General features: G+C 51.5%; 2 protein-coding genes across 3 annotated transcripts in view; one reads left to right on the forward strand and one right to left on the reverse strand.

Moving 5' to 3' along the window:
• On the forward strand, nt 1-24760 carry CNTD1 (cyclin N-terminal domain containing 1). Its single transcript, XM_038753566.1, has 8 exons — nt 1-186; nt 1894-1969; nt 18088-18259; nt 20552-20714; nt 21207-21351; nt 22248-22344; nt 23383-23588; nt 24404-24760. The coding sequence occupies exons 1-7, from the start codon at nt 30-32 to the stop codon at nt 23545-23547; spliced, it is 975 nt and encodes a 324-aa protein (XP_038609494.1). The 5' UTR covers nt 1-29; the 3' UTR covers nt 23548-23588; nt 24404-24760.
• Nucleotides 24710-25238, reverse strand: part of BECN1 (beclin 1) — a 7497-nt gene continuing 6968 nt past the window's right edge. For both annotated transcript variants that reach the window (XM_038753564.1, XM_038753565.1), the window contains exon 12: nt 24710-24996. In XM_038753564.1, coding sequence (XP_038609492.1) covers nt 24828-24996 — 169 coding nt within the window. In that variant the 3' untranslated portion in view covers nt 24710-24827. The remainder of the gene's footprint in view (nt 24997-25238) is intronic.

A 25238-nucleotide genomic window follows, 5' to 3' on the forward strand; every position in this document is an offset into this window, starting at 1 on the left:
GGGTCTGTGGGGGGCATATAGCCTCAGCAATGGCGGGGGCCCGGTGCACCCTCAATGAACTGCACTTTGGGGCAGTTTCCACCGAGATGATCGAGGACACCCTATTGCACCTGGCGCAGGAGAACGAGCAGATGGTGCAGGCGGCCGCCGAGTGGACGGGCAGCTTCAGGGAGTCCCGCATCGTGGGTACGCGCCCTGTCCCCCTTCCAGGCCGGGCCTTCCCCACCAGGACAAGGGGGGAATGGGGGGAATTTGGGCCAAAGGCCTGGGTTGCCTTGAGCCGCCCGGGGCTTTGACCTGAGTGGGCATGAATCTACTCCCCTCTTTGCCCAGGTAAACCCAGCCCCGTTCATTCATTCAGTCGTATTTATTGAGCGCTTACTGTGTGTGGAACACCGTACTAAGCACTTGGAAAGTACAATTCGGCAACCGATAAAGACAGTCCCTACCCAACAATGGGCTCCCGGTCTAGAAGGATTTATAAGAACTGGAGAAGCTCACTGAGCACTTGGAAAGTACAATTCGGCCACAGATAAAGACAGTCCCTACCCAACAATGGGCTCCCGGTCTAGAAGGACTTAGAAGAACTGGAAAAGCTCACTAAGCAATTGGAAAGTACAATTCGGCAACCGATAAAGACAGTCCCTACCCAACAATGGGCTCCCGGTCTAGAAGGACTTAGAAGAACTGGAGAAGCTCACTGAGCACTTGAAAAGTACAATTCGGCAACAGATAAAGACAATCCCTACCCAACAATGGGCTCCTGGTCTAGAAGGACTTAGAAGAACGGGAGAAGCTCACTGAGCACTTGGAAAGTACAATTCAGCAACAGATAAAGACAATCCCTACCCAACAATGGGCTCCCGGTCTAGAAGGACTTATAAGAACTGGAGAAGTGCACTCCTTACACAGCTTTTAGACTGTGAGCCCACTGTTGGGTAGGGGCTGTTGCCAACTTGTACTTCCCAAGCGCTTAGTACAGTGCTCTGCACACAGTAAGCGCTCAATAAATACGATTGATTGATTGATTGATTACTCTGGAGTGAGTGGGAGAAGAAGGCAGTTTAGCCTGTTTGCAAGGAGAACCTGCCCCCCACATCCAGTCTCTTCCCCAAAGCCGACGCGTTCAGTAAAAGTTGGGCAGCTCTGGGAAGAGAGAACCATTCTGTGCCCAAGCCTGACAGTACTTTTCCCACCCCAATCATGGCAGAATTACAAACAAAATATTCAACTGAGGTTGGACTTCAAAGAGGAAATGGAGAAGGCAGATTCTACCAAGGGTCATGCCACCCCCCACACAACCAACCCAATTGTGGTTTTAGATTACAGTCACCTCCCCTGCCCACTCCCTCCAAATCTGGCACGGGCCCAGCCCCTCTGAGCCCGGCTTAAGATAACAAACAAGCCCTGAGGAGGGGCGTCTCCACACAAACCCACCCACTGGGCCCTGGAGGAGAGAACGAACGTGCTAGTGATATTTGCACAGCGAGGAGTGAGAAAAGATGCTAAGCAAACAGATCTCTGGGAAGAAGAATAATGACTCTCCCTTGGGAGTTCAGTTTGCTTCCACCCACCACTGTTCCTCCTGTTCCTCGGCTAATTGCTCACATTCATCCCTGAGAGGCCCCCCAGCTGCAGAGGGCCCCCAGATTGCCTTCAGGTTGGTAATTCTAGTGTGATCTGGGGGTAGACACCCCCAGAAAAGGGTGCAACCAAAGTCCCCCTCAGGCCGAGCTGCATTCTGTCGGACTCTCCGTTCAGCCTCAAAGATGGCAGTTGACTCATCTCCCCTTCTCCCTGCCAGACGCTTCTTCCCTCACCCCATCTCTACCCTGGTGACAGAGCGGTTCTGGTTCCGCTGGTGAATTGCACTTTTCTTTCTTGTCCTGGCAGAGTTTGTGTTTCTCCTGTGTGAACAATGGGGCCTAGAAAAATCCGTGAGCTACCAAGCCGTAGAAATCCTAGAAAGGTAAAGTTCCGAACCGGGGGGGCGTTTGTCGTGGGTGCCTTTCCGGTTGGATGACGGGCTCTGTCAAGTGGTCTTTTTTCCTCTGAGAAGTTCAAGGGTTTTCATTGTATCTCTTGTACTTGCAAATGTAATTGATCTTTCCAATGGCTGCTTCCCCACTGCGTGGCTCAGTGGAAAGAGCACGGGCTTTGGAGTCATAGGTCATGGGTTCAAGTTCCGACCCCGCCAACTGTCAGCTGTGTGACTTTGGGTAAGTCACCTAATTTCTCTGTGTCTCGGTTACCTCATCCGTAAAATGGGGATTAAAACTGTAAGCCCCCCGTGGGACAACCTGATCACCTTGTAACCTCCCCAGTGCTTAGAACGGTGCTTGTGCATAGTAAGCGCTTAACAAATACCATTATTATTATTATTATTCAAATCTGCTCATGTGTCCCCTATCCTTAAAAAAAAACCCTTTCTACTCCATGGCTCCCTCCAGTTATTACCCCGTCTCCTTCCTACTATTCCTTTCCAGAGTCCTTGAGGGAGTTGTCTACACCTGCTGCCTCCACTTCCTGTCCTCCATTTCTCTTCTTGACCTCCTCCAATCTAGCTTCCAGCCCCTTCACTCCAAGGAAACTGCCCTCTCCAAGGTCACTTCCCACCGTGACTTTCCCATCACTGTAGACGGCACCACCACCTCCTTGCCTCACAAGCCTGTAGCTCCGGCATTATCCTTGACTCATCTCTCTCATTTAACCCACTTAGTCAATCTGTAACCAAACCATGTTGGTTCTACTTTCACCACATTGCTAAAATCCGCCCTTTCCTCTCCATCCAAATTGCTACCACACTGACCAAGCACTCTCCTTTCCCATCTTGACTGCATCAGCCTCCTTGCTGACCTCCCTGCCTCCTGTCCTTCCCACTTCCTCCAGTAATAATAATAATAATAATGATGATGGTATTTGTTAAGAGCTTACTATGTGCCGAGCACTGTTCTAAGCACTGGGGTAGACACAAGGTAAGCAGGTTGTCCCATGTGGGGCTCACAGTTTTAATCCCCATTTTACAGATGAAGTAACTGAGGCCCAGAGAAGTGAAGTAAGTTGCCCAAGGTCACACAGCAGATGAGTGGCGGAGCTACGATTAGAATAATTATATAATAATTATAATAATAATTGTATTTGTTAAGTGCTTACTGTGTGCTAAGTATTCATTCATTCATTCAATCATTTATTGAGCGCTTACTGGGTGCAGAGCACTGTACTAAGCGCCTGGGAAGTACAAGTTGGCAACATATAGAGCCGGTCCCTACCCAACAGCGGGCTCACAGTCTAGAAGGGGGAGACAGACAACAAAACAAAACATATTAACAAAATAAAATAAATAGAATAAATATGTACAAGTAAAATAAATAGAGTAATAAATATGTACAAACATATGTACATATATGCAGGTCCTGTGGGGAGGGGAAGGAGGTAAGGTGGGGGGATGGGGAGGGGGAGGAGGGGGAAAGGAAGGAGGGGGCTCAGTCTGGGAAGGCCTCCTGGAGGAGGTGAGCTCTCAGTAGGGCTTTGAAGGGAGGAAGAGAGCTAGCTTGGCGGATGTGGGGAGGGAGGGCATTCCAGGCCAGGGGGAGGATGTAGGCCGGGGGTTGACGGCGGGACAGGCGAGAATGAGGCACACTGAGGAGGTTAGCGGCAGAGGAGCAGAGGGTACGGGCTGGGCTGGAGAAGGAAAGAAGGGAGGTGAGGTAGGAGGGGACGAGGGGATGGATGGACAGCCTTGAAGCCCAGGGTGAGGAGTTTCTGCCTGATGCGCAGATTGATTGGTAGCCACCGGAGATTTTTGAGGAGGGGAGTAACGTGCCCAGAGCGTTTCTGCACAAAGATGATCTGGGCAGCAGTGTGAAGTATGGATTGAAGTGGGGAGAGACAGGAGGATGGGAGATCAGAGAAGAGGCTGATGCAGTAATACAGTCGGGATAGGATGAGAGATTGAATCAGCAGGGTAGCAGTTTGGATGGAGAGGAAAGAGCGGATCTTGGCGATGTTGCGTAGGTGAGACTGGCAGGTTTTGGTGACGGATTGGATTTGAGGGGAGAACAGAGAGCAGAGTCGAGGATGACACCAAGTTTGCGGGCTTGTGAGACGGGAAGGAGGGTAGTGCCGTCAACAGTGATGGGAAAGTCAGGGAGCGGGCAGGGTTTGGGAGGGAAGATAAAGAGTTCAGTCTTGGACATATTGAGTTTTAGATGGCGGGCAGACATCCAGATGGAGATGTCTTGAAGGCAGGAGGAGACAGGAGCCTGAAGGGAGGGAGAGAGAGCAGGGGCAGAGATGTACATTTGGGTGTCATCAGCGTAGAGATGATAGTTGAAGCCGTGGGAGCGAATAAGGTCACCAAGGGAGTAAGTGTATAGAGAACAGAAGGGGACCAAGACCTGACCCTTGAGGAACCCCTAGAGTAAGGGGATGGGAGGGGGAGGAGGAGCCCACGAAAGAGACTGAGAATGAACAGCCAGAGAGATGAGGTGAACCAGGAGAGGACAGAGTCTGTGAAGCCAAGGTCGGATAGCGTGTTGAGGAGAAGGGGGTGGATCACAGTGTCGAAGGCAGCTGAGAAGTCGAGGAGGATTAGGATAGAGTAGGAGCACTGTCCGAAGCACTGGGGTGGATACAAGCAAATCGGGTTGGACACAGTCCCTGTCTCCCATGGGTCTCACAGTCTCAATCCCAATTAAGGCACAGAGAAGTAAAGTGACTTGCCCAAGGTCACACAGCAGATACGTGATGGAGCCAGAAGTAGAACCCATGACCTTCTGACTCCCGGTCCTGTGCTCAGTCCACTATGCCACGCTGCTTCTCCGTCTATACTTCGCCCTGCTGTCCAGATCATTTTTCTAACAAACCATTCAGTCCGTGTTTCCTCTAGACTGAAAGCTCAGTCAGTAGGCAGGGAACATTCATTCATTCATTCAATCGTATTTATTGAGCGCTTACTATTTGCAGAGCACTGTAGTAAGCGCTTGGGAAGTACAAGTTGGCAACATATAGAGATGGTCCCTACCCAACAATGGGCTCACAGTCTAGATGGGGGAGTTGTCTAACATATCTACCAACTCTTCATTCAGTCATTCAACCGTATTTATTGAGTGCTTACTGTGTATGGGGCCACTGTACTAAGTGCTTGGGAGAGTATAATAGAGCTTACATTTTAAAGGGGGGAAGACAGACTTAAGTATACATAAATAAATTACAGATATGTACATAATAATAATAATGATGGCATTTATTAAGCACTTACTGTGTGCAAAGCACTGTTCTAAGCACTTGGGAGGTTACAAGGTGAACAGGTTGTCCCACATGGGGCTCACAGTCTTAATCCCCATTTTACAGATGAGGTAACTGAGGCCCAGAGAAGTGAAGTGACTTGCCCAAAGCCACACAGCTGACAGTTGGCGGAGCCGGGATTTGAACCCATGACCTCCGACTCCAAAGCCCGGGCTCTTTCCACTGAGAGGACCTCCGCTGGGAGGGGGAATGAATAAAGGGAGCAAGTCAGGGCGACACGGAAGGGAGTGGGAGAAGAGGAAAAGAGGGCTTAGTCAGGGAAGGCCTCTTGGAGGAGATGAGCCTTCATTAAGGCTTTGAAGGGAGGTAGAGTAATTGTCTATTGGATATGAGGAGGGAGGCGTTAAGGGTCAGAGGCAGGATGTGGGCGAGAGGTTGGCAGTGAGATGTATTGTGCTCTCCCAAGTGCTTAGTACGGTGCTCTGTACATAGTCAGTGCTCAATAAATCTCATTGATTGATTGATTTAATGATTCCCCACTTCACAAGAACCTCCAGTGGCTGTCCATCCACCTCCACATCAAAAGAAACTCCTCACCATTTGCTTCAGAGCACTCAGTCGATCATTTTACCCCGTCCTATCTTACCTCACTGATTTCCTACTAAAGCCCAGCCTGCTCGCTTCACACCTGTAATGCCATCCTACTCGCTGTACCTTGATCTCATCTCTCTTGCCACCGATCCCTCACCCACATTCTGCCTCTGGCCAGGAACACACCCTCTCCCTTTATCTCTCCTCATTTCCTGTTCTACTGCTCCCTTCTACTTCACTCTTGCACTTGGATTTGCATCCTTCATTCACCGCTCCCTCAGCCCCAAAGCACTTAGAGAAGCAGCGTGGCTTAATTGAAAGAGCCCAGGCTTGGGAGTCAGAGGGCGTGGGTTCTAATCCTGGCTCCGCCACTTGTCAGCTGTGTGACTGTGGGCCAATCAGTTAACTTCTCTATGCCTCAGTTACCTCATCTGTAAAATGGGAATTAAGGCCGTGAGCCCCACGTGGGAGAACCTGATTACCTTAGATCTACCCCAGTGCTTAGAACAGTGCTTGGCACAATGGAAGCACTTAACAAATACCATTATTATTGTTATTTACATACCCATAATTTATTTATTCATATTAATGTCTGTCTTCCCTCTAGACTAAAGATCATTATGGGTAGAGGACGTTTCTACTGTCTCTGTTATATTGTACTCTTTCAAGCACATAGTACAGTGCTCTACACACAATAAGTGCTCAATAAATTTGATTGATTGGTTGATTGAAACCATCGGTCTCCCTGAGTTCAAGGCCTTATTAGAATCACAAGTCTAAGGGGCCTTCTCCAACTAAGCCCTCATTTCCCCTACTCTGTCTCCCTTCTGCATCACCAATGCACTTTATCTGTACCCTTTAAGCACTTGACAGTCATCCCACCCTCAGCCCCACAGCACTGTTGTACCTATCCATAATTTATTTTTAATGCCTGTCTCCCCATCTTGACTGTAAGCTCCTTGTGCGCAATCTACCAAGTGCTCATTAAATACAATTGATTGATTGATTGATTGCTAGAAATGGATATTAGGAAAGCCAAGATGTAAGGTTTGCTCTTGCCAACAGAAGCTCCTTTATGTAAGGTCTTCAGACCTTAAGCAACATCATCCTGGGTGAGACAGATGATTCGTCTGGTGAGTCTTGACGGCATCAGGCATTTGGGTGAACATTATGTTGATTTCCCTCTTGGACACTTACCCTCAAAAGTAGAGATGGGCCAGGGTCTCCAATACTTCCAAGTCTCCCCTCTCCATCCCTAAATCTCCCCAGTGACCCAACATGAACCATCCAACGCCTCTGTCGTTCAGTCATATTTACTGAGCGCTTACTGTGTGCAGAGCTCCATACTCAGGGATTGGGAGAGTACAGTTATGACAGAGTTGCTAGACAAGTTCCCTGCCCACAAGGAGCTTACAGTCTAGAGGGTGAGACAGGCATTAAAATAAATTATGGTTACATACATAAGTGCTGTAATATTAAGTGCGTAAAGGGTACAAATCCAAGGGCCAGGGCAATGCAGAAGGGAGAGGGAGTAGGGAAAAGGAGGGCTTAGGGAAAACCTCTTAGAGGAGGTGTGATTTTCATAAGGCTTTGAAGGGAGGGCAAGTGATTGTTTGGTAGCTATAAAGGGGAGGGCGTTCCAGGCTAGAGGCAGGATGTGGGAAAGGGATTGGTGGCAAATAGGCAAGATCAAGGTACAGGTTGGCATCAGAGGAGTGAAAGGAGCATGCTGGGTTATAGTAGGCGAGCAGTGAAGATGAGAGGGGACAAGGGGATTGAGTGCTTTAAAGCCAGTGGTGAGGAGTTTCTGTTTAATGTGGAGGTGGATGGGCAAGCGGTCAAGAGGCTTGGGGAAACATGGACTGAATGGTCCTTTTTGAAAAATGATACAGACAGCAGAGTGGAAGGTGAACTGGAGTGGGGAGAGACAGGAGGCAGGGAGGTCAGCAAGAAGATTCAGTAGTCAAGGTGGGATAGGATAAGTGCTTGGATCAGCATGGTAGCAGTTTGGATGGAGAGAAAAGGGCAGCTGTTAGCGATATTTTGAAAGTAGAACCAACAGGTGACGAGTTCTGTTTTGTACACGTGAAGTTTGAAGTTTCAGCAGGACACCCAAGTAGAGATGTTCTGAAGGCAGGAGGAAGTGCGAGGCTGCAGAGAAGGAGGGCGATCAGGGCTGGAGATGGTAGTTGAAACCATGGGAGCAAATGAATTCTCCAAAGGAGTAAGTGTAGATGGAGAATAGAAGGGGACTCAGACCTGACCCTTTAGGGACTCACACAGTTAAAGGGTGGGAGGCAGAAAAGGAGCCCCCGAAAGAGGCTGAGAGTGAGCAGCCAGAGAGATAGAAGGAGAACCAGGAAAGGTTCAGTGAAGCCAAGGTTGAATAACCTCTCCGCTACTTTCCCATCCTTCCTAGCAGTATCTTCAGATGAGATATCCTCCTCTCAAGTGCCACCCCATCCACCTGTGCTTCAGACCCCATTCCCTCTCATCTTATGAAAACTCTCACCTCTTCCCTCCTCCCCTCCTTAACTTCCATCTTCAACCGCTCACTCTCCACTGGTTCTGTTCCCTCTGCCTTCAAACATGCCCACGTCTCCCCTATCCTAAAAAAACCCTCTCTTGACCCCACCTCCCCTTGTAGTTGTCACCCTATCTCTCTCCTACCCTTCCTTTCCAAACTCCTAGAATGAGTCGTCTTCACTCGCTGCCTCGAATTCCTCAATGCCAACTCTCTCCTTGACCCCCTCCAATCTGGCTTCCATCCCCTACACTCCACCAAAACTGCCCTCTCAAAGGTCACCAATGACCTCCTTCTTGCCAAATCCAATAGCTCCTGCTCTATCCTAATCCTCCTCGACCTCTCAGCTGCCTTCGACACTGTGGACCACCCCCTTCTCCTGAACATGCTATCCAGCCTTGGCTTCACAGACTCCGTCCTCTCTTGGTTCTCCTCTTATCTCTCCGGCCGTTCATTCTCAGTCTCCTCTGCGGGCTCCTCCTCCCCCTCCCATCCCCTTTCTGTAGGGGCTCCTCAAGGATCAGTTCTTGGTCCCCTTCTGTTCTCCATCTAAACCCACTCCCTTGGTGAACTCATTCGCTTCCATGGCTTCAACTATCATCTCTATGCTGATGACACCCAAATCTGCATCTCCACCCGTGTTCTCTCTCCCTCCTTCCAGGCCCGTATCTCCTCCTGCCTTCAGGACATCTCCATCTGGATGTCTGCCCGCCATCTAAAACTCCAAGACTGAGCTCCTTATCTTCCCTCCCAAACCCTGTCCTCTCCCTGACTTTCCTGTCACATAGGCGCACTACCATCATTCCCGTCTCACAAGTCCGCAACCTTGGTGTCATCCTCGACTCTGCCCTCTCGTTCACCCCACACATCCAATCCATCACCAAAACCTGCCAGTCTCACCTCCGCAACATCGCTAAGCTCCTCCCTTTCCTCTCCATCCAAACCGCTACCTTGCTGGTTCAATCTCTCATCCTATCCTGACTGGATTACTGTATCAGCCTCCTTTCTGATCTCCCATCCTCCTGTCTCTCCCCACTTCAGTCTCTACTTCACTCTGCTGCCCGGATTATCTTTGTGCAGAAACGCTCTGGGCATGTCACTCCCCTCCTCTAAAATCTCCAGTGGTTGCCTATCAACCTTTGAATCAAGCAAAAACTCCTCACTCTTGGCCTCAAGGCTGTCCATCCCCTCGCCCCCGCCCACCTCACCTCCCTTCTCTCCTTCTACAGCCCAGCCCACACGCTCCGCTCCTCTGTCACTAACCTCCCAACTGTGCCTCGTTCTCGCCTGTCCCGCCGTCGACCCCGGCCCACGTCCTTCCTCTGGCCTGGAATACCTTCCCTCCTCACATCCGCCAAACTAGCTCTCTTCCTCCCTTCAAAGCCCTACTGAGAGCTCACCTCCTCCAGGAGGCCTTCCCAGACTGAGCCCCCCCTTTTCCTCTCCTCCCCCTCCTCCCATCCCCATTGCCCAAGCAGCAGGGAAGGACCCATAGGAGAGTGAACAGTTGAAACGCTCTGGGCATGTTACTCCCCTCCGCAAAAATCTCCAGTGGCTGCCTGTCAACCTACGAATCAAGCAGAAACCCCTCACTCTTGGCTTCAAGGCTGTCCATCACCTCGCCCCCTCCCACCTCACCTCCCTTCTCTCCTTCTCCAGCCCAGCCCGCACCCTCCGCTCCTCTGCCGCCACTCACCTCCTCACTGTGCCCCATTCTCACCTGTCCTGCCGTCGACCCCCAGCCCACGTCTTTCCCCTGGCCTGGAATGCCCTCCCTCCACACATCTGCCAAGCTAGCTCCCTTCCTCCCTTCAAAGCCCTACTGAGAGCTCACCTCCTCCAGGAGGCCTTCCCAGACTGAGCCCCCTTTTTCGTCTCCCCTTCCCATCCCCCCAACTCTACCCCCTTCCCCTCCCCACAGCACTTGTATATATTTGTACATATTTATTACTCTATTTTATTAATGATGTGCGTATACCTATAATTCTATTTATTCTGATGGTATTGACACCTGTCTACTTGTTTTGTTTTGTTGTCTGTCTTCGCCTTCTAGACTGTGATCCCATTGTTGGGTAGGGACCATCTCTATATGTTGCCGATTTGTACTTCCCAAGCGCTTAGTACAGTGCTCTGCACACATTAAGTGCTAAATAAATACGATTGAATGAATGATTGAATAATGTTTCCAGGAAAAGGGGGTGGTCCACAGTATCAAAGGCAGCTGAGAGGTCGAGGAGGATTAGGATTCAGTAGAGGCCATTGGATTTGTGAAGAAGGAGATCATTGGTGACCTTTGAGTGGATAGTTTCGGTGGGGGTGGAAGACAGATTGGAGGGGGTCAAGGACAGAATTGGAGGAGAGAGAGTGAAGGCAGCGGGTATATAACAGTTTGCTCAAGAATCTGGAGAGGAATGGTTGGAGGAAGATGGGGTGATAACTGGAGGGAGCTTTGGGGTCAAGGGAGGGTTTTGTTAGGATAGGGAAGACGTGAGCGTGTTTGAAATTACTGGGGAGGAAGCCATCGGCTAGTGGACGGTTGCAGATGATGGTCAGGGAGGGAAGAAGGGAGGGGGCAAGCACTTTGATAAAGTTCAGAGGGATGGGGTTAGAGGGTGCATTTAGAGGGGGAAGATTTTGAGATACTCCTGGAAAAGATGGGGTAGTCGAAGAAGGGGCAGGAGGAGGGAGGGACTAGAGAAGAGCAGGGGAAATTTTAGGGAGATCATACCTGATGGTTTCAATTTTCTTGGTAAAGTATGTGGCCAGGTCATTCGGGGCCAGGGATCGATCAGTCAAACTGCAAGCTTGTTGTGGGCAGGGAATGTGTCTGTTTATTGTTATATTGGACTCTTCCAAGTGCTTAGTACAGTACTCTACACAATAAGATGATAATAAATTAGGATTGGTCAATCAATCAATCATATTTGTTGAGTGTTTACTGTGGGCAGAGTATTCTACTAAGTGCTGGGAGGGTTCAATACAACGAGTTGATAGACACATTTCCGGCCCACAAGGAGTTTGCAGTCTAGAAGGGGAGGCAGACATTGATTTAAATAAAGAATTTACGGATGTGTACATAAGTGCTGTGGGGCTGAGGGAGCGGTGAATAAAGTGCTCAAATCCAAGTGCAAGGGTGATGCAGAAGTGAGTGGGAGAAGAGGAAATGAGGGCTTGGTCAGGGAAGGCCTCTTGGAGGAGATGCGCTTTTAATAAGACTTTGAAGATGGAGAGAGTATCTGCTGGATATGAAGAGGGAAGGATTTCCAGGCTAGAGGCAGGATGTGGAAGAGAGTTAGGCAGCAAGATAGTGGAGATTGAGGTACAGTGAGTAGGTTGGCATTAAGAGGAGCGAAGTGTGTGGGCTCGGTGAAGTAGGAGAGTAGCAAGGTGAGGTGGGAAGGGGCAAGGTGACTGACTGCATTAAAGCCAACGATGAGGAGTTTCTATTTGATGCAGAAGTTGATGGTCAACCACTGGAGGTTCTCGAGGATTTGGGGAAACATGGATTGGATGGTTTTGTAGGAAAACAGTCTGGGCAGCAGAGTGAATTATGGACTGCAGTTTGGGAAAGACAGGGCGGTCAGCAGTGAGGCTGATGTGGTAATCAAGGGGGGATAAGATAAGTGCTTGGATTAATGTGGTAGCAGTTTAATGGAGAGGAAAGGGTGGATTTTAGGGATATTGTGAAGGGTGAACCAACAGGATTTGGTGACAGATTGAATAGGTGGGTTGAATGAGATAAGTAAGTCAAAGTTACAGGCTCGTGAACAGGAAGGATGGTGGTGCTGTCTGCAGTGATGGGAAAGTCAAGGGGAGGACAGGGTTTGGGTTGGGTTATGAGGAGTTCTGTTTTGGACCTGTTAAGTTTGAGGTGTCAGGAGGACATCCAAGTAGAGATGTCCTGAAGGCAAGAGGAAATGCAAGACTGCAGAGAAGGAGAAAGATCAAGAGATGGAGATGGAGATTGGGGAATCATTGGCAAAGAGATGGTAGTTGAACGCATAGGAGTGAATGAAGTCTCCAAGGGAGTGGGTATAGTTGGAGAATGGTCGGAGACCCAGAAATGAGCCTTGAGGGGCTCCCACAGTTAGGGGGTGGGAGGCAGAGGAGAAGACTGCAAAAGAGACAGAGAATAATAATAATGACGATGATATTTGTTAAGCGATTACTATGTTCTAAGCACTGTTCTAAACACTGGGGTAGATACAAGGTAATCAGGTTGTCCCACGTGAAGCTCACAATCTTAATCTCCATTTTACAAGTGAGGCAACTGAGGCACAGATAAGTGGAGTGACTTGCCCAAAGTCACACAACTGATAAGTGGTGGAGCCGGGATTAGAACCCACAACCTCCGACTCCCAAGCCCGTGCTCTTTCCACTAAGCCTTGCTGCCGCTCAGGAGAAGGAGCAACCAGAGAGAGAGGAGGAGAACCAGGAGAGGACAGCATCAGTGGAGCCAAGGTTGCATAATGTTTCCAGAAGGGGGTGGCCCACAGTGTCAAAAGCAACCGAGAGGTTGAGTATTACGATGGAGTAGAGGCCTTTGGATTCGGCAGAAAGGAGGTCATTAGTGACCTTTGAGAGTATGGTTTCTGTGGAGTGAAGGGGGTCAAAGCCAGATTGGAGGGGGTCCAGGAGAGAATTGAAGGAGAGGAAGTGGAGGCAGCAGGTGTAGACTACTCGCTTAAGGGTTTTGGAGAGGAATGGTAAGACGGAGCCGGGACAATAACTGGAGGGAGCCTTGGGATCAAGGGAGGGTATTTTTACAATAGGGGAGACATGGGCATGTTTGAAAGCAGCAGGGAAGGAGCCATAGGAGAGTGAACAGTTGAAACGCTCTGGGCATGTTACTCCCCTCCGCAAAAATCTCCACTGGCTGCCTGTCAACCTACGAAACAAGCAGAAACACCTCCCTCTCGGCTTCAAGGCTGTCCATCACCTCGCCCCCTCCTACCTCACCTCCTTTCTTTCCTTCTACAGCCCAGCCTGCACCCTCCGCTCCTCTGCCGCCACTCACCTCCTCACTGTGCCTCATTCTCGCCTGTCCCGCCGTCGACCCCCAGGCCACATCCTTCCCCTGGCCTGGAATGCCCTCCCTCCGCACATCTGCCAAGCTAGCTCTCTTCCCCCCTTCAAAGCCCTACTGAGAGCTCAACTCCTCCGGGAGGCCTTCCCAGACTGAACCCCCTTTTTCTCTCCTCCTCCCCATCCCCCCACCCTACCTCCTTCCCCTCCCCACAGCACTTGTATATATTTGTACAGATTTATTACTCCATTTTACTTGTACATATTTACTATTCTATTTATTTTGTTAATGATGTGCATACAGCTATAATTCTATTTGTTCTGATGATTTTTACACCTATCTGTATGTTTTGCTTTGTTGTCTGTCTCCCCCTTCTAGACTGTGAGCCCATTGTTGGGTAGGGACTGTCTCTATATGTTGCCGACTTGTACTTCCCAAGTGCTTAGTACAGTGCTCTTCAGTGCTTAGTACAGTGCTCTGCACACAGTAAGTGCTCAGTAAATACGATTGAATGAATGAATGAATGAAAATGGTGGTTAGGGAGGGAAGATGAGAGGGATGAGAGGGATAAGATATTTTGATAAGGTGTGAAGGGTTGGAGGAGGTGGATTTTGAGAGGAGGTGGTTATTTCCTCTTGAGATCCTGCTGGGAAAGATGGAGGGGCAGGAAAAGGGAGGGACTGGAGAGGGGCAAGGGAGATTTTAGGGAGATCACGCCTGATGGTTTAATTTTCCTCAATACGGTGTGTGGTCAGATCATTAGGGGCAAGAGATTGGGGTGGTGGATGTACCGGGGGTTTGAGGAAGGAGTTTATTTCTGAAACAACTGATGAGGGCAATTGGCATGGGAGTGAATAAGGATGGAGAAGCCATGACCTCTGACTCCACAGCGGGTGCTCTTTCCATTGAGCCACGCTGCTTCTCTGAACGTGTCTGATGTTATATCATTCTCTCCCAAGCCCTTAGTACAGTGCTTTGCTCCCAGTAAGTGCTCAATAAATATGATTGAATGAGTGAATATGGAAGAGAAAGAGGAAAGGGGCATGGGCTAGGTGCTGGAGAGAATTGGAAGAAGAATAAAAGACAAGGATCTAGGATTAGCCACGTAATTATTGTATATTCCCAGACCTCTTATTTCCTGGCTTGATTGACTGTTACCATATTTTCCAGGCAGTTTGGTCCCATTGATCCATGTTCCGAATCAACTTCATCCTGTTTTTGTTGGGTCCGTCCATTCCCTCCATCCTTGTCTCCCCACCCAACAGAATGGAAGCCCAAAGTAAGAATATATATACCCCTCTCAGATTGGCATCTGGAGAGTTTCCAGTCCTCTCCCAGTCTCGGCTATGGGAGGGAGGGTCCAGCAGAGGCCTGCCCATTCCATTCCCAGCTTGGCCAGTGGCTAGCGAGAGGAAGGCCATCTGCTATATATGTATATATGTTTGTACGTATTTATTACTCTATTTATTTATTTATTTTACTTGTACCTATCTAATCTATTTATTTTATTTTGTTAGTATGTTTGGTTTTGTTCTCTGTCTCCCCCTTTTAGACTGTGAGCCCACTGTTGGGTAGGGACTGTCTCGATATGTTGCCAACTTGTACTTCCCAAGCGCTTAGTACAGTGCTCTGCACACAGTAAGCGCTCAATAAATACGATTGATGATGATGATGATGATGTCTCCGGGCAGAACCAAAGCAGGCAAGGGTGAGTACGAGATGGATAAGGTTGGCATGGTATCTGGACTTCTGCCAGCAGCAGTCTGCAGCTCACTCACAGGAGCAAAGCAAGGGGACTGTGGAGGCGATGCAAAGCTGTGGTTCATGGTATAAAATCGGCAAAGGGATAGGGGAGCGAGTGAGTTGAGTTCAGTAGAGAGGGTGGTGTTGACGGTGTCAATTTGGTTGTCAATGGAAGGCAGATTGGATAGGGAGACTAAATGGGAAAATTGAGAAAATTGGTGCAGCTCAAAAGATTGGAGGTCTCGGTAGGGGACCAGGACAGATTTGTGTTGAGGGGGTACGTGGGAGAGAAGACAGGTGGGGAGGGTGTGGTTGGATTATAGGGATTTCAGAGTTGGTGAGGGTACAGTGACTAGGAGCGATGAGATCGAGTGTGTGTCCAAGCTGGTGAGTGAATGAGATGGAATGGAACAGGAAGTCAGGGGAACTTATCAGGCTGCGGAAGGGTCGTCAGGAACATCCACGAGGATGTTGAAGTCCCCAAAGGTCAATGTAGGGATGGAGAAATCAATCATTCATTCATATTTATTGAGTGCTTACTGTGTGCAGAGTACTGTACTAAGCGCTTGGGAAAGTACAATACAGCAATAATGAGAGACAATCCCTGTCCACGACGAGCTCACAGTCTAGAGCAGAGGAGACAGAAATCAATACAAGTAAACAGACATCAATAGAAATAGGTGAAATTACAGATATATTCATAAGTGCAGGGGGTGGGGGGGGGGGGGGGAAGGTTAAAGGGAGCGAGTCAGGGTGATGCAGAAGGGAGTGGAAGATGATTCAGTCAGTCAATCAATCAATGCAGACATTAATATAAATAATTTTTAGTATATAATTTAAATATACAAGTACTGTGGGGTTGGTGGTGGGGCGAATATCAAATGTCACAGATCCACAAGCAAAGATGATGCAGAAGGGAGAGCGAGCTGAGGAAAAGAGGGCTTTTCAGGGAAGGCCTCTTGGAAGAGATGTGACCTAAATAAAGCTTTGGAGGTGGAGAGAGCAGTGGTCTGGTGTATATGGAGTGGGAGAGAGTTCCAGGCTAGGGAGAGGACGTGGGAAAGGGGTTGGTGGTGAGATAGAAGAGATCGGGGTTCAGTGGTGGTGGTGCTAGAGGAGCGGAGTGCTGAAGCAGGAGATCACTGAGATGAGGTAAGAGGGAGCAAGCTGATTGACTGTTTTAAAACCAATGGTACGGAATTTTTGTTTGGTATGGAGATGGATGGGCAGCCATTGGAAGTTCCCGAGGAGTTGAGAGAAGGAATGTGAGAAAGGTATCAAAATGGTTCAGAAAGTTGGAGGTAGGGTCTGGGGGTGGGAGATGACCGTGATTCAAAACTGGAGTGGGTGGTAGAGGCGGATGATACGGGAAAGGAAGGAGAGGGATGGGGGAAGTGAAATGGCGCAAAAGCGGCATTGGAAAGTGAGAAGGAAGCCCAGTGAGTCTGGAGGAGTGGGAGAAGATGAGAGAGCCAGGTTTCAATGATAGCGAGGAAGGGCAGTGACTGGGTCAGGAATGGGTCACGGGTGATGGGAAGCTTTTCCAAGATGGAGCGGGGGTTGTTCCACAGGCTGCATTTGGCAATGTGAAGCCATGTGTGGGTGGGAGTGTGTGCGGGGAGGAGACAGCACAACGGGCGGGGAGGGGTTGGATGGGAATGAGCTGGTGGCGGCCAGGCCAGCGCCGGGGGAAGGGGATGGAGATGGGGAACGGTGGAACAAGGGATTTGAAGAGAGTTAAATGTCTGAAACAACTGGCAGGGCCAATGGGCGAGGGATTCAGTGAGGTTGGAGAAGTAATGTTGTCCGGCAGAGAGGGTAGAGCTATAGCAGACGAGAATGAATCGAAGATGGACGCGGTCAGCCTGATACCTGGATTTCTACCAGCAGCACTCCACAGCTCGTGTTCGCAGCTCTAAAATTCTCTATCCCTGAATATCCCTTCAGGGACCCAGACCATTCAACGCCTCTACCCCTCTTCATCCCTGACTCTCCCTCCAGTGACCCGGCGTGGATCATCCCTGATTCACCCCCAGTCGCGCATTACAGATCATCCAACACCCCTAACCCTCCTGTTTCCATCTCTTATCCTCTCCCCATGGACTAACATGTACCACCCCCAAGTCTTCCCTCTCCATCTGTGATTCTATCTACAACAGCCTAGTACGGAACATTGTAGTATTCATTAAGCCCTTACTGCGTGCCCTGCACTGTGTGGCTCAGTGGAAAGAGCCCGGGCTTTGGAGTCAGAGGTCATGGGTTCAAATCCCGGCTCCGCCAACTGTCGGCTGTGTGACTTTGGACAAGACACTTAACTTCTCTGGGCCTCAGTTACCTCATCTAGAAAATGGGGATTGACTATGAGCCCCCCGTGGGACAACCTGATCACCTTGTATCCCTCCCCAGTGCTTAGAACAGTGCTTTGCACATAGTAAGCACTTTATAAATGCCATTATTATTATTATTATTACTGGGGTGGGTACAAGCAGATCAGTTTGGACACAATCCTTGTCCCACGTGGGGCTCCCAGTCTCAATCCCCATTTTATAGATGAAGTAACTGAGGCCCAGAGAAGTAAAGCGACTTACCCAAGTTCACCCGGCAGGCAAGTGGTGGAGCCGGGATAAGAACTGACTCCCGGGCCAATGCACTTTGCTGTGTGACCTTGGGCAAGTCACTTAACTTCTCAGTGTCTCAGTTACCTCATCTGTAAAACGGGGATGAAGACTGGGAGCCCCATGTGGGTTATGAACTTTGTCCAACCTGATTAGTTTGTATCTATCCCAACGCTTAGAAAAGTGCCTGGCTCATACTAAGCGCTTGACAGATACTAAAAAAACCCATAAAAAAGGTGGCCTCCTTTAGGTTTTTTGAACTGAGCACCTTCAGGCTTCCCTGCCATTTGTTCCACAGTGAGCTTGCTTCTCCCCCCCCGACCCCCCCCCAAACCTTCCAGGTCCACGGTGAAGCAGGTGGAGGCCGTCTGCAGACCAGCGGTGGTCCCGGGGGCCAGCGAGAAAGCCGACGCTCAAGGCTGGAGGACCCTGACGGCTCAGCTGTCTGGCCGGTTTCTGCTGCGGCTCATGTCTTGCGTTCAGCTTGCGAGTAAACTTTCTTTTCATTACAAGGTAATGAGGTGTGATGCCAGCGACCGGTGGGGATGAAGCGAAGGTGAGGCAGTTGGCGGGTGGGGGTGCCCCTCTGCGCTGGGGGGTGGTGCTATGCCCTTGGAAACGCGAGAAGGCCACGACGCATCCGAACACCTCTGCCCACAAGGCCCCAAGTGCCCACCCGTCCCCTGTCCCCCCATCTTGGTGCCAGAGCACAATAACAGGCCCCACGTCAGCATTCATTGGCGGTCACCTGTCCTTTCCTGAGGCTTGACGACAGTACCTTAGACTGCATGGGATAGGGACTGTGTCTGACCTAACAGTAATAACTGTGGGATTTGTTAAGCACTTACTATGTGCTAGGTGCTGTTCTAAGTGTTGGAGTAGATACAAGATAATGGGGTTGGACACAGTCCCTGTCCTGCATAGGGCTCACAGTCTTAATCCCCATTTTAAAGTTTGACTTCCGTCCCCTACATTCCACGGAAACTGCCCTCTCAAAGGTCACCAATGACCTCCTGCTTGCCAAATCCAACGGCTCCTACTCTATCCTAATCCTCCTCGACCTCTCAGCTGCCTTGGACACTGTGGACCACCCCCTTCTCCTCAACACGCTATCCAACCTTGGCTTCACAGACTCCGTCCTCTCCTGGTTCTCCTCTTATCTCTCCGGTCGTTCATTCTCAGTCTCTTTTGCGGGCTCCTCCTCCCCCTCCCATCCCCTTACTGTGGGGGTTCCCCAAGGTTCAGTGCTTGGTCCCCTTCTGTTCTCGATCTACACTCACTCCCTTGGTGACCTCATTCGCTCCCACGGCTTCAACTATCATCTCTACGCTGATGACACCCAAATCTACATCTCTGCCCCTGCTCTCTCCCCCTCCCTCCAGGCTCGCATCTCCTCCTGCCTTCAGGACATCTCCATCTGGATGTCTGCCCGCCACCTAAAACTCAACAGGTCCAAGACTGAACTCCTTGTCTTCCCTCCCAAACCCTGCCCTCTCCCTGACTTTCCCATCACTGTTGACGGCACTACCATCCTTCCCGTCTCACAAGCCCGCAAACTTGGTGTCATCCTCGACTCCGCTCTCTCATTCACCCCTCACATCCAAGCCGTCACCAAAACCTGCCGGTCTCAGCTCCGCAACATCGCCAAGATCCGCCCTTTCCTCTCCATCCAAACCGCTACCCTGCTCATTCAAGCTCTCATCCTGTCCCATCTGGACTACTGCATCAGCCTCCTCTCTGATCTCCCATCCTCGTGTCTCTCCCCACTTCAATCCATACTTCACGCCACTGCCCGGATTGTCTTTGTCCAGAAACGCTCTGGGCATGTTGCTCCCCTCCTCAAAAATCTCCAGTGGCTACCAATCAATCTGCGCATCAGGCAGAAACTCCTCACCCTGGGCTTCAAGGCTGTCCATCACCTGGCCCCCTCCTATGTCACCTCCCTTCTCTCCTTCTCCAGCCCAGCCTGCACCCTCCGCTCCTCCGCCGCTAATCTCCTCACCGTGCCTCGTTCTCGCCTGTCCTGCCGTCGACCCCTGGCCCACGTCATCCCCCTGGCCTGGAATGCCCTCCCTCTGCCCATCTGCCAAGCTAGCTCTCTTCCTCCCTTCAAGGCCTTACTGAGAGCTCACCTCCTCCAGGAGGCCTTCCCAGACTAAGCCGCCTCCTTCCTCTCCCCCTTGTCTCCCTCTCCATCCTCCCCGTCTTACCGTCTTACCTCCTTCCCTTCCCCACAGCACCTGTATATATGTATATATGTTTGTACATATTTATTTCTCTATTTATTTATTTATTTTACTTGTACATATGTATTCTATTTATTTTATTTTGTTAATATGTTTGGTTTTGTTCTCTGTCTCCCCCTTCTAGACTGTGAGCTCAGTGTTGGGTAGGGACTGTCTCTATATGTTGCCAACTTGTACTTCCCAATCGCTTAGTACAGTGCTCTGCACACAGTAAGCGCTCAATAAATACGATTGATTGATTGACTGAGGCACAGAGAAGTGAAATGATTTGCCCAAAGTCAAATAGCAGACAAGTGGTGGAGCCTGGATTAGAATCCAGGTCCTTCTGACTCCCAGGCAGCGCTCTATCCACTATCTGCGATCTTGTGTCTATCCCAGTGCTTAGTACAGTGCTTGACAAAGTGCTTAAGTGCTGAACAAAGCCCACAGTTATGACCTGGACCCTCCCAGCCCCCTTACCACCCCGTTAAACCAAAACCTGAGATTTCTTCAGTGCCCTGCCCATGCTTACAGAGAAGAATGAAGCAGCAAAACCGTCCTCTCCCCTTTCTCTGTTCAGATCGTCAGCAATGTGACAATCCTGAATTTCCTCCAGGACTTAGGGAGTCCGTACAGCAAAGAGGAACTGCTGGAGTCGGAACTTGCCGTTCTCAAGGCCTTAAACTTTCAGGTCAACCTGCCCACTCCCCTGGCGTATGTGGAGACGCTCCTGGAGGTCCTAGGTATGTTACAGACGCCTCTGCAGCGACAAACGATAGGCGCCAAGTGGGGATGGGGGGCAAGGGGGAAGTGCCTCAGGGCTCAGCCCCTGCTGGGCATTGTCCTGAGCTTTCTAAACTCCCAAGGGGGAGTTTAGAAAGAGGCGAGGCGGGGAGAAGGAACACCTGCAGCTGAGCCCTGTGGTTTGGCAGGGGATGCGGGTGAAGCAAAGGTAAGGTTCTTCCCTCCACTCTCCTCCTTTTCCATTTCCCCCTGGATCCGGGCCCACTGGGCAGCCGTGCCGTGGAGGCGGGATGCTGGCAGGAGCGTGGCAGGTGCCTGGCATCACCGGGCATGCATCCGGCAGCCGGTTTCACGCCACGTGGCACTAGCCGATGCTTGTAGAGAACAAGCTGCCCTGCCTGTAGAAGCCGCCTCTGGGCTGCCAGGTACACTTGAGGGAAAGCCAGAGTGGCTGCTGCCCCTCCTCACTCCGTGCCCATGCCCAAACCCAGGCTACAACGGCTGCCTGGTGCCCACTAACCAGTTGCACAGGACCTGCGTGACCCTGCTGGACATGGTATACCTGCTGCACGGCCCCATCTACGACAGCCTGCTCAGGGCCTCCATCGAGAACTCCACGCCCAGCCAGCTCCAGGGGTGAGCACCCCCACCTTGTAGCGGGCTTCCGGGGAGGGGACGTGGCTGGTGGCTTCCGAGCCCCAGGACCACCAGGGACCTCCGGGGTCCGGGCCGGTGGGCAAAGGCCCGGTTCCCCGGCTCCATGCAGCTCACCCAACAGCTGGTTTTCAGCATCTCTCATGGAGCACAGATCCGTGTTCAAGTCATTGAGAGACCTAGAGCCAGGGCCCCAGCATATCTGGGTTCAGGCACCTGGGCAGTTCTTGTTGCATCAACAAGTGGGAAAGGGAAAGAGTCGGGATTTCCGGGAGCAGAGGGGGTGATTACTGTAAAGACAGCTGGGAGGTTGAGGCCCTGTGGCGGCCGGGACCAGTGTCAGGGTGGCAGACGGAAGCCCTCCGGACCCAACCAGGGAGGGCGGAGGCTCAGCAATTGCCAGCTGACACCCCTGCTAGCTTGCCACGGTGCCAGCGACTGAGCTGCTCGCGGGGCCTGGCCCAGACCTCCACCAGCCCGCTTGGTGCCCTAAGTTTCCCGATGCTGGATTTGGACAGTAGAAGCCTCTCAGCCGCTGCGTCGTCCCAACAAGGAGCAGCTTGGCCTAGTGGATAGAGCACGGGCCTGGGGATCGTAAGCACCTGGGTTTTAAGCCTGGCTCCGCCACTTGTCTGCTGTGTGACTTTGGGCAAATCGCTTCACTTCTCTGGGCCTCCGTTCCCTCATCTGCCAAATGGGGATTAAGGCAGTGAGCCCCATGTGGGACATGGACTGTATCCAACCTGATTAGCTGGTATCCACCCAAGTGTTTAGTGCAGTGCCTGGCAGAGTAAGCACTGAACAAACACCAGTAAAACAAAACAAACCAAAAAACCCTAGTCCCCCCACCCCCCAGAACTTCTTTTGTCATTATCTAGGGCCAAGTTTGTGTCGGTGAAAGAAGACTTCATGCTGTTGGCAGTAGGAATCATTGCGGCGAGCACTTTTGTCCACGCCCAGGAGGGCTGGAGCCAGGTACTGTCACCGCCAGACCTCATTCCCCAGACGGTCTTCCCCAGCCAATGCGGGGCTAAAGGCAGTAGGAAGCAGAGCTCACTGGGCAGGAACAATTTGGTCACATCCCCACGTCCTCCAGCTGCCTCAGCATCTCCCTATCCCCAAAGGGACAAACAGCATTCAACGGGTTAGAATTGGAGCAGCACATTGTGGGGAGCCAGGGGAGGCCCCCCCCACCCCCCCCAGTCTGTTTCCGGCTGGAGGAAGTGGAACGCCAACTACTACCCAGTTCATTCGCCCCCACGGAGTTGGTCCAGCCAAGTAATCCAAGCCCCAAATGCTCGGTAAACCTGCCGAGGCCAGGGAATGTGTCTGTTTATTGTTCTGTTGTACTCTCCCAAGCGCTTAGTACAGTGCTCTGCACATGGTAAGTGCTCAATAAATACGATTTACTGACATCATTATCCTCAACATTGACAGTACTGAAGTCTTAATGTGGACAGCAGTATATTAGGCACTTGGGGGTCAAATTGTGCCAAAGAGAACTGACTGTCCAAAGGATCTTTTTTGGACTTGGATGACCTGGCTGGACTGTGGCCACCGATCAGGCGGACGGGCTACTCCGCAGCTCCTCATTCCCCGGGGCCCGTGGAGGCCAGGCCTTCGTGGGAGAGATCACAGCAGGGGCCATCACACAGAGATGGGACAAGACTTCCAGGAGGCAGTTTCTCCCCTCGTTTTTCTTCAGAAGGCCGCCCAACATCCGCTCTCTGGCCTGAACACAGGCCCGTGTCCAAAGGAGTTTAGGGCAGACAGCGTTTGAGAGTGGGCCAGGCCCCTACCGTCTCATCTATTCTGGCAGAAAACAACTCTAAAACTTGGGTCTCACTGGCTTTCTAGAAACTGAAGGGTTTGGGTAATATTCAGTTTGAAAGGCCACACCTGGCCTGTGTGTGTGCACAGGTGTGTGGATGCGTACATGTATGCGTGTGCCTGTGTGCACGCAAACCACGTCAGTGTGCCTCGAAGAAGAACAGCTCGTTTGTGTTTCCGAAGGTTTTGGGGCATTTACACGGCATCACTGGCATCAGCCCAGAGAGCATTGCGGAGTTCTCTTACACAATCCTGACTCACACGGTTGGAACCAGCACCCCGGAGAAGCCGCGCCGGCAGCGGGGGGGAGGTGGCTGCCGCCATGGCAACCCTCTCCCCCTGACCTGACAGCCCCAGTCTACAGGGACGCGTGAGGCCGCGGGACTCCGGTTAGTGGCACTCGCCGTTCCCACCACATCATCTACTTCTGGGAACTCCACCGCCAAAGGGGAAAAAAAAAGCTAGGCGGGTTGGGTTCTTGGATTTGTTTTGCAAGCAATTCAGCTGTGGGCATGTTGGGCCTTAGAGAATATTAATACTTTTGGTATTAAGCACTTACTAGGTGCCAGGCACTGTACTAAAGGCTGGGGTGGATACAAGCAGATCGGGTGGGACACGGTCCCTGTGTAAAGCAATCCCCATTTTACAGATAACTGAGGCACAGAGAAGTGATTTGCCCAAGGTCACGCGGCAGACAAGAGGCGGAGCCGGAATTAGAACCCGTGACCTTCTGGCTCCCAGCCCATGCTCTTTTCACTATGCCATGCTGCTTCTCTAAGAAAGGGTTAACGTGGCTGGCCAAGCCCCTGGGCAGAGGCCCTTGGTTGGGGACGGGTGAACAGGAGGGATTGTTTCTCGTGACAGATTGTGGGGCAAGTTTTCCTGTTCAATGTTTAGCTTCCCTACAGAATCCAGGACAGATGAGGCAGTCTGTCCTGAGCCTCAGCCTGGGGGGTGGAAGAAACCGCCCACCCCCAACTCCTTCTCCCTTGCTCCCTCAGGGCCCAGAGAGGTAGGAAGCCCCTATCCCTTAAACAGGGTACCACTGTAGCCGTGGCCATCCTGTCTCCTCCCCAGGGCCAGAAGAACCCGAACCAAAACCCACAGAGGCCGTGCCCGTGCTGGCCGGGTCTCCGGGGGCTTTTGTAAGCGTGGGCAGCTGGGCACAACCCACGCCAGCGCATCTTTTTTCCCCAATGTCCAGGATGGCCAGAGAGCCACAACACGGCCCTGACCCAGACCGTCCCTGAGGCGCAAACGAGTGTTGGATTTCCAGGTCCGTGACCCTTTCCCACGTCCTCTGGCAGAGGAGGGCGTGCTCAAAGCCCGCCGTCCCGCAGCTGGGAGACGCCCAGGACTCGTTCCAACCCTTGGGAGCGGAGGTAAAGCACTTGACCTCCCCCACACCTCCACCCCGACAAGCTGCGGTTCACTCAGGAGAGAGGCAGGCCGCCGCCCGGCCCACATCCACGCTCGGCCTTGTCACTTCAGGGGCCGCGACGGGTAATGGACTGTAAGTGTTTTGTCCGGTTTAATATTAAATGAACTTCTGACAACTTCACACCAGAGCCTACAGCCACTGAGGCAGCACTCTCGCCTTCCCTGGAGGGGAAAGGAGAGGAACGGAGTCATTTGTTATAAAACTGCGAGGAGACCCAGGCCAGACCCCACTTCAGGTTGGTCAGCATGAACTTGAGGGCCTTGGTCCACTGCTCTTCCGAGTTGAACTGGGTTTTGATGGAGTAGGAGCCCCCGCTCCCCCCCGTGTCTTCGATCTTGCCTTTCTCCACGTCCATCCTGTCATACAGACACAGCTCCGCTCTTTCGGCCGCTCCCTCCCCCCGCCTCCTCCCGCTCCCCCTCGGCCCGCCGCGCTCCGCCAAAGGGGAGCTCAGGTAACCGTGCCGCGGGGCTGATCACGGGGCGGCCTGCGATCTTTCCCTGGCTGCAACCCGCAAGGGAGCCGGCATTTGCTAAAAAGCCAAAAATGCCTGCCCTCACAAGAGCCCCATTGTCGTCAGGTGCTCGTCAGGACAGTG

This window comes from Tachyglossus aculeatus, chromosome 11 (genome assembly GCF_015852505.1).
Source record: "Tachyglossus aculeatus isolate mTacAcu1 chromosome 11, mTacAcu1.pri, whole genome shotgun sequence".
NCBI classification, from domain to species: Eukaryota; Metazoa; Chordata; class Mammalia; order Monotremata; family Tachyglossidae; genus Tachyglossus; species Tachyglossus aculeatus.